The 12,489-nt window shown below is 42.5% G+C and overlaps 2 protein-coding genes across 2 annotated transcripts in view; one reads left to right on the top strand and one right to left on the bottom strand.

Annotated features, from left to right (window-relative positions):
- DIP-kappa (Dpr-interacting protein kappa) overlaps positions 1 to 6,689 on the bottom strand; it is a 43,731-nt gene extending 37,042 nt beyond the window's left edge. Inside the window, exons 1-2 of the mRNA XM_070277259.1 lie at positions 6,416 to 6,689; positions 3,509 to 3,695 (exon numbers count right to left, since the gene is read on the bottom strand). Coding sequence (XP_070133360.1) covers positions 3,509 to 3,662 — 154 coding nt within the window. The 5' untranslated portion in view covers positions 3,663 to 3,695; positions 6,416 to 6,689. The remainder of the gene's footprint in view (positions 1 to 3,508; positions 3,696 to 6,415) is intronic.
- Positions 6,690 to 9,340: 2,651 nt separating this feature from the next.
- LOC108131142 (natterin-4-like) lies at positions 9,341 to 10,419 on the top strand. The gene is made up of 2 exons (XM_017249874.3): positions 9,341 to 9,450; positions 9,916 to 10,419. Exons 1-2 carry the CDS (start codon positions 9,447 to 9,449, stop codon positions 10,341 to 10,343), a joined length of 432 nt encoding a protein of 143 aa, XP_017105363.1. The 5' UTR covers positions 9,341 to 9,446; the 3' UTR covers positions 10,344 to 10,419.
- The last annotated feature ends 2,070 nt before the right edge of the window (positions 10,420 to 12,489 follow it).

Genomic DNA, 12,489 nt, shown 5'->3' with positions numbered 1-12,489 from the left:
TGGCCCTGTAGTTGGTCCAGTTGCCGCCGGATATGGTGATAAGTCCGGTTTCGCTGACCAGCGGCCGATCCGGAAGACAGATGGTGGTCCAGAGACCCTTCCAGGCACTCAGTACATGCCGGGTGTTCAGCTCCACGTCGGGGCGCAACTTTGCTCGGAACTTTTCCAGCAGCACCTCCACCTCCTCGCGGGTGGGCGCCAGGCCCGGTGGTCCTGAGGTGCAACCCACCAAGGTGTGGCCCTGCCAGGGCATGGCAAAGAGCTCGTCGTGCCCGAGGCTGTGGATGGCGTGACTCCGGGAAAAGTAGCCGGGCAGAACAATGTGAGTGCCTGCCGCCGGCTTGGCCACCGCCACCGCTTGTTCCGAGTCCAAGCGACGCACTCCATCCACATAGGGTCCGGTAGCATTAACAACGGAGTTGGAACGCACCAGAATCTGCCGACGGGAGAGCAGATCTCTGGCCAGGCACGATCGAATGCCTTCCTGGTCTGGGCCGGAGAGTTGCTGGGCTTGCACGTAGTTGACTATCCGTGCTCCTTGACGGGCTGCTGTCATGGCCAGGGCCATGCACAAGCGGGCATCGTCCATCTGTAGTTCATAGCTGACCAGGGCTCCCCGCAGCCGGTCCATCTTTAAGAGTGGACAGGCCAGGTGAGTCTCCTCCGGAGACAGGAAATGTGAGGATTGAACTCTGGAGAAGCCAGCCAGCAGGTCGTACAGCTTGAGGATCAGCCACACGCGAGACATCTCGGCGTAGCTCTGCAAGGGCATCAACATCGGCACGCTGCTGACCAGATGCGGGGCGTTCCTCAGGAAGAGGCCCCTCTCCATCAGAGTGTCCCTCATCTCCCCTATTTTACGAGTGTCTAGGGTATTGATGGCCATAGGCAGACGGCGCAGACCGCCATGGACCAGTTTGCTGGACTTGGCGCTGGTGCCGCTCCCAAAGTCCGAGGCCTCTATCAGTGCAACCTTGAGACCCCGCGAGGCGGCGTCCAAGGCACATCCGCATCCTGTGGCCCCTCCACCGATAACCAGGACATCGAAAATAGTGCTGTCGAGAGATTCGATCTGGCGTCTCCTGGTGGCCAGATGATGATGATCCTCCGCCCGCGAGTGCACCTTCTGCTGGCTGTTGCGTCTAGGATGTGGCGAACTTCTTATCGGGCAGGATAATTTTGCAAACATTTTCCTTCCATTCTCTTCTCACGCCCAATTTGGAGGACCTCGAATTCGATTTTCGGCAAGTCACCATAAAAATATACATATGCCTACTCTGTATTTTTTAGAAAAATAATACTAAAGTTTTTGTAAATTGTAAAGTGAAATTTACTTCCCGTTTTAAATTCTTTCACATGAATGGCAAGATTTTAGGCATTTTTGCACTTCATTTTTCAGTCACGCTTTAGAGTTTTCAGCCGGCCATAAGTAAGACTATTAACTGGCCAAAGGCAGAACACTTTCACTTTTCCACAAGAATTCCTTTCTTGCCCAGAAACACCATACTGCGGTCTTTGGTCCTGCATTTTTATGCTGATTAGTTAAGTTAACAATTTGCAGCACGCGAAACTATTTGGGGAATCTCAAACTTGAAACATAAATCGCAATGCCGCACCACTTTGCTCTGGCCCAGACTCAAAGCAGCCACAACTTAGAAAAGGGGGCTCTTGCAAAAAATTTAATATCCTTGGGGCAGCAGTCGAAGGAAGTGGGTAATATGGAAAAATGCAGGCAATGCACACGCGAGCTCATAATAATAGGAATTTTCACCAACGATCCCCGGGCCATGTATGCCTGCATACAGTCGTCTCTCCCTTCTTTATAATGCTGTCAAGGACATTTAGCCAGGCACCTAGCTGGAATAAAATGGCGATGCAACAGCCAAAAATCAGGAACTTAAAAAATCTATGGCGGAAGCGTGGCCATAAAATGCTGAAAATAATGCGGGCGACAAACGGAAATAACAGGAAAATAGTGTGTCATAAAAAGCGCTTTACTACTTCGGGAGTGAAAACGACAATGGGAAATAAAAAAGAAGAGATTTAATGTCCAAATATGTTTTATGGAAAATTTGGATTTATCATTGCTATATAAATTTATTAGAAACTTAAGAGAATTTTATATATCTATTGATATTATGGCCTTAAGATAAGACTTCCATTAGCAATATGATTCGTTTTCTTTTTAAAGGCCATATTACAAAAGCTTATTTGAAATGTAAATAAAAACTCAAAAATATTTATGCAGCTTCATTTGCCTTTGGAATTGATTGCATTTCGGAATGCCTGGACTTGGACAATTTCATTCAGGGAAAATGAAAATGCACTATTCTCATATTTTGCACAAGCTGAAAGTTGTATTTTTTTTATGCCATATAGTACTATGAGGACTATGCATAAAATTGTAATATATCTCTGGGTACATACGAACACAGTTATCTTCATTTCAAAGAAGTCGAAAACGGGAAGACACTGGCAGGGGAAATGGCACTCAGCTGCAAAACATTGGACCAAACGATAAGTGACAAACATGGTAAGGCAAACAAATGTATATTTTATACATATGCCCAATGGTTTGTAGAGGGGGGGGGAGGTGTACAACGGAAGAAAACGTGGCCCAAAAGATGCACAACTGTCAGATAAGTGTGGAGAGCATTTTGCACAGCGTCTTTTGCCCGCAGGTGACATGTTAAACGTCTTGTAAGCATTTGCATTTCCTCGCCCATAAAATAGACGGAATAAGAAGGAAATAAGAAAATTCTCTCAACTTGTTTGGAAGAGGGGAACCAAGAAAATTTCCTGTAAAATATATATATATATGCATATTTATTTATATGTGTGGAAATAACTGAACAAGCATGACTGAGAAAAGTGGCAGAGTCTGGGGCAGGAGCAGAGTCAAGGGGCAACATCTTTTATCTGCAGTTCATTCATTTTTGTTGGCAGCGACTTCAGAAAGGGTTGAGTTGTTGGCTTTGGCTTAAAGCATATTTGATTATGTCACAAAATATCCTGGAGGATGCCGGGCTAGGCATCTCGTTCGTTTGCTTAGCCAAAGATAAATTTAACAAATATGCAAATAGCACACGCTCCTTCCTAGCAGTTAAGTGGAAAATTGTTTTCCATAAATTTTTCATAAATTGTTGGCAATTTTGTCTCTTTCATTCTGCCACAAAACCTTTCAGATCGACTTGGCCGGCATACAAAATCTAAAATAATCATCATCTCTCCCTAAATTGCTTTTAATGGCTGAGGTAAACAAATATTTATTTTTCGATTTCTGGACTTTATTGAATGTTGGACAACATTGACATAATGGAAAGGCTTCTCAAGTGTTGAATAAAATGCAGGAAGCAGCCAGGATTTTTTCAATGGCTCTCTAAAAATTGAAATTGTTATATATTTTAGCATCTTCAAATGGCTGGCTATTGTCAATCCATCAGTCAATCAATCAATCAATCAAAAGAAGCCCATTATGAACGACTCATTAAATTATCAAAGCACTTACCCTTTGAGGGAATCTCGGCCAGAGCGGGAGTGGCTGTCATCAAAATGGTTACCACGGTACTGGCCATCAATATGGTGGCCAAACAACGGCCGAGCTTGGCCCGTGGGCGGAGGAGGTGGCCCGTGTGGAGGAGTGGTCGTGGTCGGCGCCGCATGGCGTGGGAAATCCTTTCAGCTTGAATTTCCTTCTGCAACGGGTAATAGGAAAATTTTCAACACTCAAAATTGAGTTGCCAAAATGTTCGACGTCACGCGCGGCTGTTTCAGGGGGATGGGTGGGGGCCTTCAAGCGTGGGGGCGTGGCAGGCTGTGTTCACTGGCTGGCAAACGTTTTCACCTTTAATCACTTAAACGGCTCGTAATCAGCAGTAACAACGACAACAACAAGGATGCAATCAACACCAATTGAATTGGAGCATCATGATGATGGGAATGATGATGTGCGGGCTGTTCAGCACTTAATGGCCAAACCATGCCAGGACCAGGACCAGGATCCGGACCCGCACCCCTACCCCTAAAACCGGATCCGGATACGTGGCAAAAGTCAACGGCGCCGTCAATGTTGTTCCTGCTGTTGTTTACACGCATTGCTCTTATATAGTTTGTTCCCAGTCCCCCGACTTTTCCGACATTTGTTTGCTTTGCTTTGAATTTTGGGCCGCCCATCCCACCATCCCCAAAAACCTTCCAAGTTAATTTTGTGTGCCTTAATTTGAAGTATTTTGGACTTTTGGCAAGTTGGATTAAATATCTTTAGACAGCAGGCAGACAGTAATTTGATTTGTCGACGCAAATTGTGTTTTATCTTCCTATTAATTTAACTTTAAACATTAAAAGGATTTTCCGAGTGAGGTCTTGAAACCTCAGTCTTAAAATAAAGGGCTAAAATAACTTAAAGAGGACCCTATTTGAACAAAAAGTATTTAGCCACTTTCAATTCAATTTAAACAAATTCTTTTTGTGAAAGCCCGGGGCTGTGATGGCTTTGCTTTACTTTTTGCAACGTCAAGCTGTCAACGGTGTGTTCGCCGGCAAATCAAGACTGACAAATGAAATGATTACACAAAGTAAACAGCAAGCCCGTTACACACAAACCACCTGTCAAAAACTTTTGTGCAAAAAGAAAACTTCTCCTTTTTTGTGCCCCCCATACCCTGACGACTTCTGATGAAACTGGCGAGTGAAAATCGGACAGAGCACGGCAACATTTTACAAGCGGAAAGCCAGAAAGGAATATTATCGAAGAGCTCTGACAAAAACAATATCCCGAGCACGGACCAAAAATGCAGCGACGGTGCCAGCCAACATGGCAATGGCAACACTTCCGTTTCCGTTTCCGGCGCTGCGGGCGACTTCTCACACAGTTGGCCAAATGTTGAGCAAACTCAAAGGGGATGGGCTCCAAAACATCACCAGCACCAGGCAACAGCAACAGGAAGAGGAACAGAAACAGAAACAGCAACACCGACATAACAAAGCCTGTTAGTGTTGCTCACCAAAACGGTGCAACAGCCACCTCCTTGCTCTTTGCTAGTCCTGCGAATATCGCAGGATATCGCCGGCTGGGTGGCTTCATTTTGTTTCGGTTTGGGGTCTGGTCCGGGCCCAGGACATGGAACAATGGCGACGAAACGTACACAATTTTTAAACGCTTTTAATATTAAAGCGTCCGGCGTGGAGACACAAAAGCCAAAGGAGCCAGCAGCACAGGACAGCCAACAAAGTGCAACATGCCGTGCAACAGCACAGCTCGAGCTCAGCATTGCCACAGGCATGTGGGGCATGAAAAAAGCACAAGCTGCATGAAAGTGCCATATCCAAAAAAATAACAAATAGTTTACCTCCTGCGAGTGGAATTTTGGGTAAAGAAGTCTTCATTCCATCCCTTAAGCAAGAAAGAAAAGAAAATAAATAAAAACAAAATAAAAAATACATAAAAAAAAGGAAAAAACTTAAAAATGTTATATAGATTCTGACAAGGATAAAATTAAAATAAAGAATCTATACGTCAGACTCAAAGATGTCAATAACTTTATAACAACTTAATTATATTTCAACCTAAGTATATTCTAAAAACACTTTTAAAACTTCTCAGATTTTTTAAATTTTGTAACTTTTAAAATATTGTTAAATATAACCAAATAAAACTAAACCTAGTAACCCTGATACTCTAGTGAAAAATTCCTTGAGGGCCGCCATCAACCAACACAACGCCTTGAAGCAAGACCTCTGCGCCCTCAGCCTTCATCCTCATCCTTAGCGTCATCCTTTACATTCCCTTGGCCGGAGGTGCATTTTTTGTGGAGTCCTTTAAGGACTCTGTGGCCAGTTGGCCTCTTCGTGACGAAAATGCTTCGCTTAACTGGATTTTCAAATATTTATTGCAACAAATTATTTTGCTAGTTACATGGCGGCTCTTTGTTTGTGTCTCAACATTGGCAATGCTCCACTTTTCCCCCTTAGTCCTTGTCGCCCCTTCTCTGTCACCCCTTCCCACAGTAACCATTCGTAAGCGGTTTTTATGGCCATTTAGTTTGTTGCATTCCCGTAAAAGGATTTGGTGTTGGAATTTCTGTGGCTTTTTATGGTAAGATGGCTGACAAATTAGGGTATTTTGCTGTATACAATTTATTGAAGCGAGAAACCTATAAATTAGTGCAAAGTGGCTTGACCGTTTAGTTTTTCAACAAAATGGGGAATGCAACTATTTAATTGGCAAGTCTAAAGAACCATGAAATCTGTACAAATATCTAAGAAAGGCAAGATCATAAAAATTTTTAAACATTTTGAAACTATCTTGATCAATTATTTGTGGCAAGGGTCAGGGTCTAAGCTGGGACTTTGGAACAAACTATTCAGAGCTCCTTAAAAATAGTTTTTCAAAAAAATTCAACCTTTGAATAATTACTTTAAATAAAGCACGCAAATGCGGCAAATGATGCAAATGTTGCTAAGTAAGCCGTAAACCGAAGCTGCCGCACGACAAATGCACAAAAACTTTCACTCGTTCACAACTTTGGCGAGGACTGATAGTAGCCAGCAAATGACAACGCCAGCGACAACACAACGAACAACATTTCGTGGGGGAGACACTCGCGTGGGATCGCAAATCGCTAAATCGCACGTCAAATAGTTTCGTGGCAACCCTCGCTGGGCGCAGTCCGTCCGTTCAGATGAAAGCCCGTTGCACGACTGACAGGGGCGGCCGACTCCATTGGTGGAAATTCCCTTGCCACGGCCAAAACGACGATGCCACATCGTTGCCACTTCGGCGGGGCAGTCGGTTTTTCGAGTTCGAAACTCATCGCCAGAGAGAATGAATCCTCGTCTAAGGAGAGAGTCCTTTGACTGGAAGGACACTCGCCAAGTTCATTGGGTTAAGTTAGTGTTCTTTGAAACAAAAGGAAGTTGATTGAAGTAAGGGAACTATAGGTTTTTTTTTTAATTATAGAACACCAAATAATCGGTTTTATTAATAGTTATATTGATATAAAATAAGTTATAACAATTTGTAGAAGTTCTTATGATATCTAATAACCTGTCAACAAATTCGAATCTTGTTTTTTTTAGCTTTATGACCCTTTTGGCAAAAAATAAACAAACCAGATATGTGTATAGATTAGAAAATTGTACAGATAAGACCTCAAAATTCGCAAGAATTGATTGCAAAAAAACAAGTATTTTTGTTATCTACCCCTCACATTAAGATTAAATGTATTTAAATGTTCAAGTTCAATGAGTAATTTGCAACTCAAATGGTTATTGAAACACTTTATAGCTTAGATTAAGATGAAAGCTTTGGCAGCTTAATTGGCTGCTAAATGAAAACCACACCTAATATCATAAACACCAGAGATGGAAGTACTAGCGGAAAACGACCTTTGTCTAATAATGACCACAATAATCCCCGACAACTATACCTGCCGCACATGGAGTCCACAACGAAATTAACACGCATATTCAAAAGAACAACTGAATAAATTGGCTTATCTGGTGAAACACAGAAAAGTGCCATGCCACAGCCCCCTGAACTCAAACCCCCAGAACGAATGTCCAAAACAGCCAACAACTGGAAACTGGCAACAAGCGAGTGTTTACCACAATAAAAAATATTCCACATACGCAGCGTTGCCTGCTGGCATCATTTAGATAAACATAACTGGGAAACTTAAAACCTAGCCGGGATAGATCGGGAATGACGGGTCAAAACATCTGACCAGAGACCAGAGAGTCGGTAACCACACACACCCAGCACCATGTTGGGGTAGAAATTCTCCAGCTAACAATTTTAGCCATGAATAAAATAAACACAAGCCAAAATGGGACGAAACCAAAAATAAAATAAAATAATATGCCATTGTCGTAGAGCTCGGCAAGTCTTCGTGTGGTTAGACCAGAATAGAATTAAAGCTTGACCAACTATTTTATCAGAAGTTGGCAAAAGTTCTTCTTATTCAAAGTATGAACTACCCAAAAATAAGGGGGAAGTGTTTTCAGTTTATTTAACTAACTATACAAGCATACCCACAATAATAATTATAAACCTTCTAGAATCTAGAAAAATCATACATTTCCCTTGTAAGTTGTAACTTAAACTTCGTTACACATCCTTAGAAACAAATTTAACACTAATCCGGACAGAGCTCTGGAAAGTGAACAAATAGCTTTGTCTGCAGGGATATTGGCCCACAGAATCCACTCCAAAGCGCCCCTCCCCCCACTCTCGTCCTGCATCCGGTTATAGCCCCTTTGGGATCAGCATTTAGCTAAAATCCAAAAGCGTTTGCAGCTCCCTGCTGGTGTCATACTAAAAACGACACCCAAAAGTGTGGGCATTAAACGAAGTTTTCCATTTTTTTGCGCTCTGGATGCAATTGGAGTAAATTGCAAGAGAAAAACTGGGAAAAAGGATACAAAGTCCTTGCCAGTGGAGCTCTAGATGGCTTTTTTGGCCATCTCATGGCAATTGATTCCTGCGGGCGACTAGTTGGGCGTGGCATCCTCTAGCTGCTCGAAACGCATTAGTGACGTTTACCTTGGAAAGAAAAACTAATCTAATTGCATTTTCTGGTCAAATATCAGCCAATAAATTAGGTTATCAGTTGTACCATAAATAGCAAAATATCCCCCAATTTATCAATAACTGGGAGTTTATTAATTGTAGCTAGCCTGCAATACTAACAATACCCCTTTTATTCTATTAAAGCTTTTGTTATCTTTTGTTACCTGCCTTGTCCTTATAAAAACAGTCTTTATTCCTCTATCATTTCAACTGGAAAACTCTTGAACTCGTATAAAAATAAATATCCTGCGCGTAAATCAAATTAATGTGTACTTAATAAATGCCATTACATTTTTATTACACTCTCGCCCAGCAAGTTAACGAAATTGATGGGGATACCTTTGGTCCAGGTCCAGGTACATAAATTGGATAAATCGTTTAGCCGGTTGCAGACAGTTCAAGTGTGAGATATATATGAATTGGTTAAAGGTGACTAACCGATTTGCGGGTTGGCGCCTGGGCTCCGCCCATAATCCAATTTGATTATGGTTAAATGGGAATGGGGAAGCCCAAAGTAAATCAATTATATTTGTTTATTCTTAACAAGCCTATTTTTGGCAGTGGGAACTGGAATTCACTGGAAGATAAGGACCGACGAGATAAGGGCTAACGTAACCACTAATTTGATTGTGTGATTTATTGTTTCGTATCGTTAGGTGTATGTTCAAACAGATTGATAAGTAAAGCTCTCCTACTATTTGTTTGGTGAATCACTGGCGGTCGACTTTTATCGCCAGCTGATTCGCCCTTTTCGTTTAGTATAAATTAGAACCTGAGTCGAAGCGGTTTAACAGTCACATAGTGAAGCGCAGAGTAGTAACTTAACTGCTTACCAAATATACTTTTTTAAGTTTACCTAAAAAAATTAATCACCAAAATGGGTAAGTAACAAAGTGAAGCCATGTCGTGAAATAAACATTTTTGTTTATGAACAAACATTAAGTGTTAAGTGAATCAGTTTCTTGGAAATATGAATCTTAAGAGTGACTTAAAGAAAATATTCCACGAAGGAGCAACATCTACTAAAGTGATCAACCTATGATTTTCAAGGCTTACATCACTACTTTCTAAGAACAAAATTAATTCAAAAGATATCCTCAAAAAACCAATGATGTGTATCTTTAAAAATATAGTTGTTTTCTAAGCTTTTTACCTTGGAATTTTTCCATCGCAATATGAAGTTATCATTCTTTGCTTTTTTTGCAATACATTAATGTCACTTGCCATCATGATTGTAATATTTCCGTCGTTACCAAAGAGCCAATAATTTATTAGCCTGCTTATCTCATGTTTATCGGTATCTGTTAACCCGTATATTTATGGAACTTTATTTTATTTCGCCACAGTTCACTGGGTACACTCCTCCGCCCACTCTGGTGTGCCGCATGACGCTGTCCGCGGCGGTCACGATTGTGATGGATCCCCGATCTATGTCGGCCGTGCTTTCCACGACGGCGAGAACCTGCCCGCCAAGGTGATCCCCAGCAAGGGCTGTGCCTACGTGGCCCACGACGGCGGTGAGCACCAGAAGGGCCACTACGAGATTCTTGTGGGACATCACTACTCCTGGGTGCCCAGCTCCAACGGCCATGTGCCCCACCGGGCTGTGGAGAGTGGACACACGCGATCGGGTGAGCCCCTGTTCATAGGCCGAGGTCACCACGCCGGAAGTCTGGTGGTGGGCAAGGTGCACCGATCCCACGGATGCCTGTACATTCCCTTCGGTGGCCAGGAGATCAAGATCCACAACTACGAGGTGCTAGTCCACCACTAAATCAAAGCTGCCAGTTAGAATTTTCAATTTCTTTTTAATTTTTAACTTTTTTTAATAAATGATTATTTAATTATAATTATGTAGTTTTATACTTATTCAATACCGGGTATCGTACTAGTTAAATGACAAAATCACTAGGAAAGTAAACACCTCACCTGATTCCTATTTGGTGACTCAACTCCCAGACCAGCACTTCCGATGCAATCTCCTCCAATCAAATGCCTCCCAGTATTACCAGGTATTGGCTGGCAGGTAACATAGCCACTGGCCAAGGGCAGAAGGGAACTCGCCTAATAGCTTTTCCAACGCTTTTGTGGCTCCAGCCGGCCGACAAGTTATGACCCGCCATTTCCGTTTGGTTTTCACAACTCACCGCGCCGACTGCCTCGGCCCTTCTCCGCCGCCATCACGAATCTGAGCCAAATCGGTTGGCCCAGCTTCCAGCCGGGCTTCAATTTTATCGCCGCCAATTTACTGCCGTTTTCCACACTGTGGGTGTGCATTTTTCGGTTGTTGTTCCCCCCAAGTTGCGATGGCGAAGAAGCCGCTAGCAACCGCTGTTGCATATTTTTCTTGGCATAAATTCCATTGTGCAGGCTCCGTGATTTACGCTGCGATGATGGAAGTCGGGCCATCGTTGTAATTTCCATCGAAATTATGCCAATGGGCAGAGTGAAATTCTAAAACAAGCAACAGGAAACTATAAACAGCCACAAGAGTCCTTAGAGCTAGTACCATGTATACCTTATTGTTTTGTGTTACAATTGCCATTGTTATTAATAGTGACATGAATAACATGAATCTTGCTCATTATCCTGTTTTGATAGTAGGTATCCTTGTTATAGAGGTTTGCCTAAGCAGAAATATAAACTTTAATATGCTTAACCAAATAATTAAAACTCTACAAACTGTAATGTATTTCAATAGCTGTCACTTGGAATTTTCATAAATTTTCCCTGCAGCGGGAACAACTGAGCTCTCATATGGAACAATCAATGTCCAGTCGCCAAAAAGGATGTAAAATCCTTTCAGAAAAGCCAACTTTTGTCATGTAGCTTTAGGGAATGTGGTCAGGTGGGATGTGAACTTCTTGACTTTCAACGATAACTTCTATTGTCTGTGTCTCTACATGAATTTATGGATTGAAGGACAGTGGTGAAAATAATTATAGTAAAAAATAATATTGTGTAAAATGATGATACTAGTTATTCTTTTTTCATAAAAATAATACCAATTATGTATATTTTTTTGTTTAGTTCAAGACTTTACAAGCCGTTATCTAACCACTTATAGCCCACTGTATCCACAAAGTCAAGTGCAACAAATGCATAAATTAAACTCTGTTGAGAGTTTAGTTTAGCCAACGGTGCATTGGTGTGTGTTTACTTGTAGAGCTCACTGTGAGACGCAGTGTTGGTGTTGGTGTGCAAGCGTGCATATTCACCATTATCGATACTGAAGGACATTATCAGCACATATGCACCACCAGCCGGGGGCAGGCCGGGGAAGTAGCTAGGTAGTGGGTGGAAAAAGGAGGCAAGGCCTGGGTATGCATAAAACATGTTTGGTCGGTTGGCAGCAAATTGAATCAATAATATCCAATCATGGGTTAACAATGCGAATTGATTTCTAGCAGCCATGCAAGCGGGAAGAAGTCTAGGCATCTCCTGTGCAGGTCCTGCAGGGCCCAGGAAGGCGCCTGGCGTACACAGGCGAACACAACTGCCCCCCAAAACACAAGATAAGGACAACAGAACCGAAGCAGCTTTCACCTCGGGAGGGAGGGAGTGCCCATGTAAATATTAATTAAGTTTTGGCTTTTGTTGCATTAGGCTTCGGTTTTTGCAGAAGACCCTGCAGACGATCCCAGATGCAGACATCTATCATTGTATTAGCCGTAGTATTATATGGTTAGTTAGTCGCTCCTTTGTCCTGTCGGCCTGGCCTAATCAACTTGGGAGTGCATGTGTTCTCTAGGTGTTTACCTGGCCATTTAATTAGATCACAAAGAGTCGTGTTTGAATTGACACTAATTTCGTTTGTATTTTGTTTAAGTTTGGCTCCCTCCTGCAATATTTACACTACGACGAGTCCTTGAGTCCTTCAGTCCTTGGCTCCCGACTGTGTATCCCTTGCAGGCCATTAA

The sequence above is a fragment of the Drosophila bipectinata genome, chromosome 2L, assembly GCF_030179905.1.
Source record: "Drosophila bipectinata strain 14024-0381.07 chromosome 2L, DbipHiC1v2, whole genome shotgun sequence".
Taxonomy (NCBI): Eukaryota; Metazoa; Arthropoda; class Insecta; order Diptera; family Drosophilidae; genus Drosophila; species Drosophila bipectinata.
This window is presented reverse-complemented; position numbering and strand designations above follow the sequence as displayed.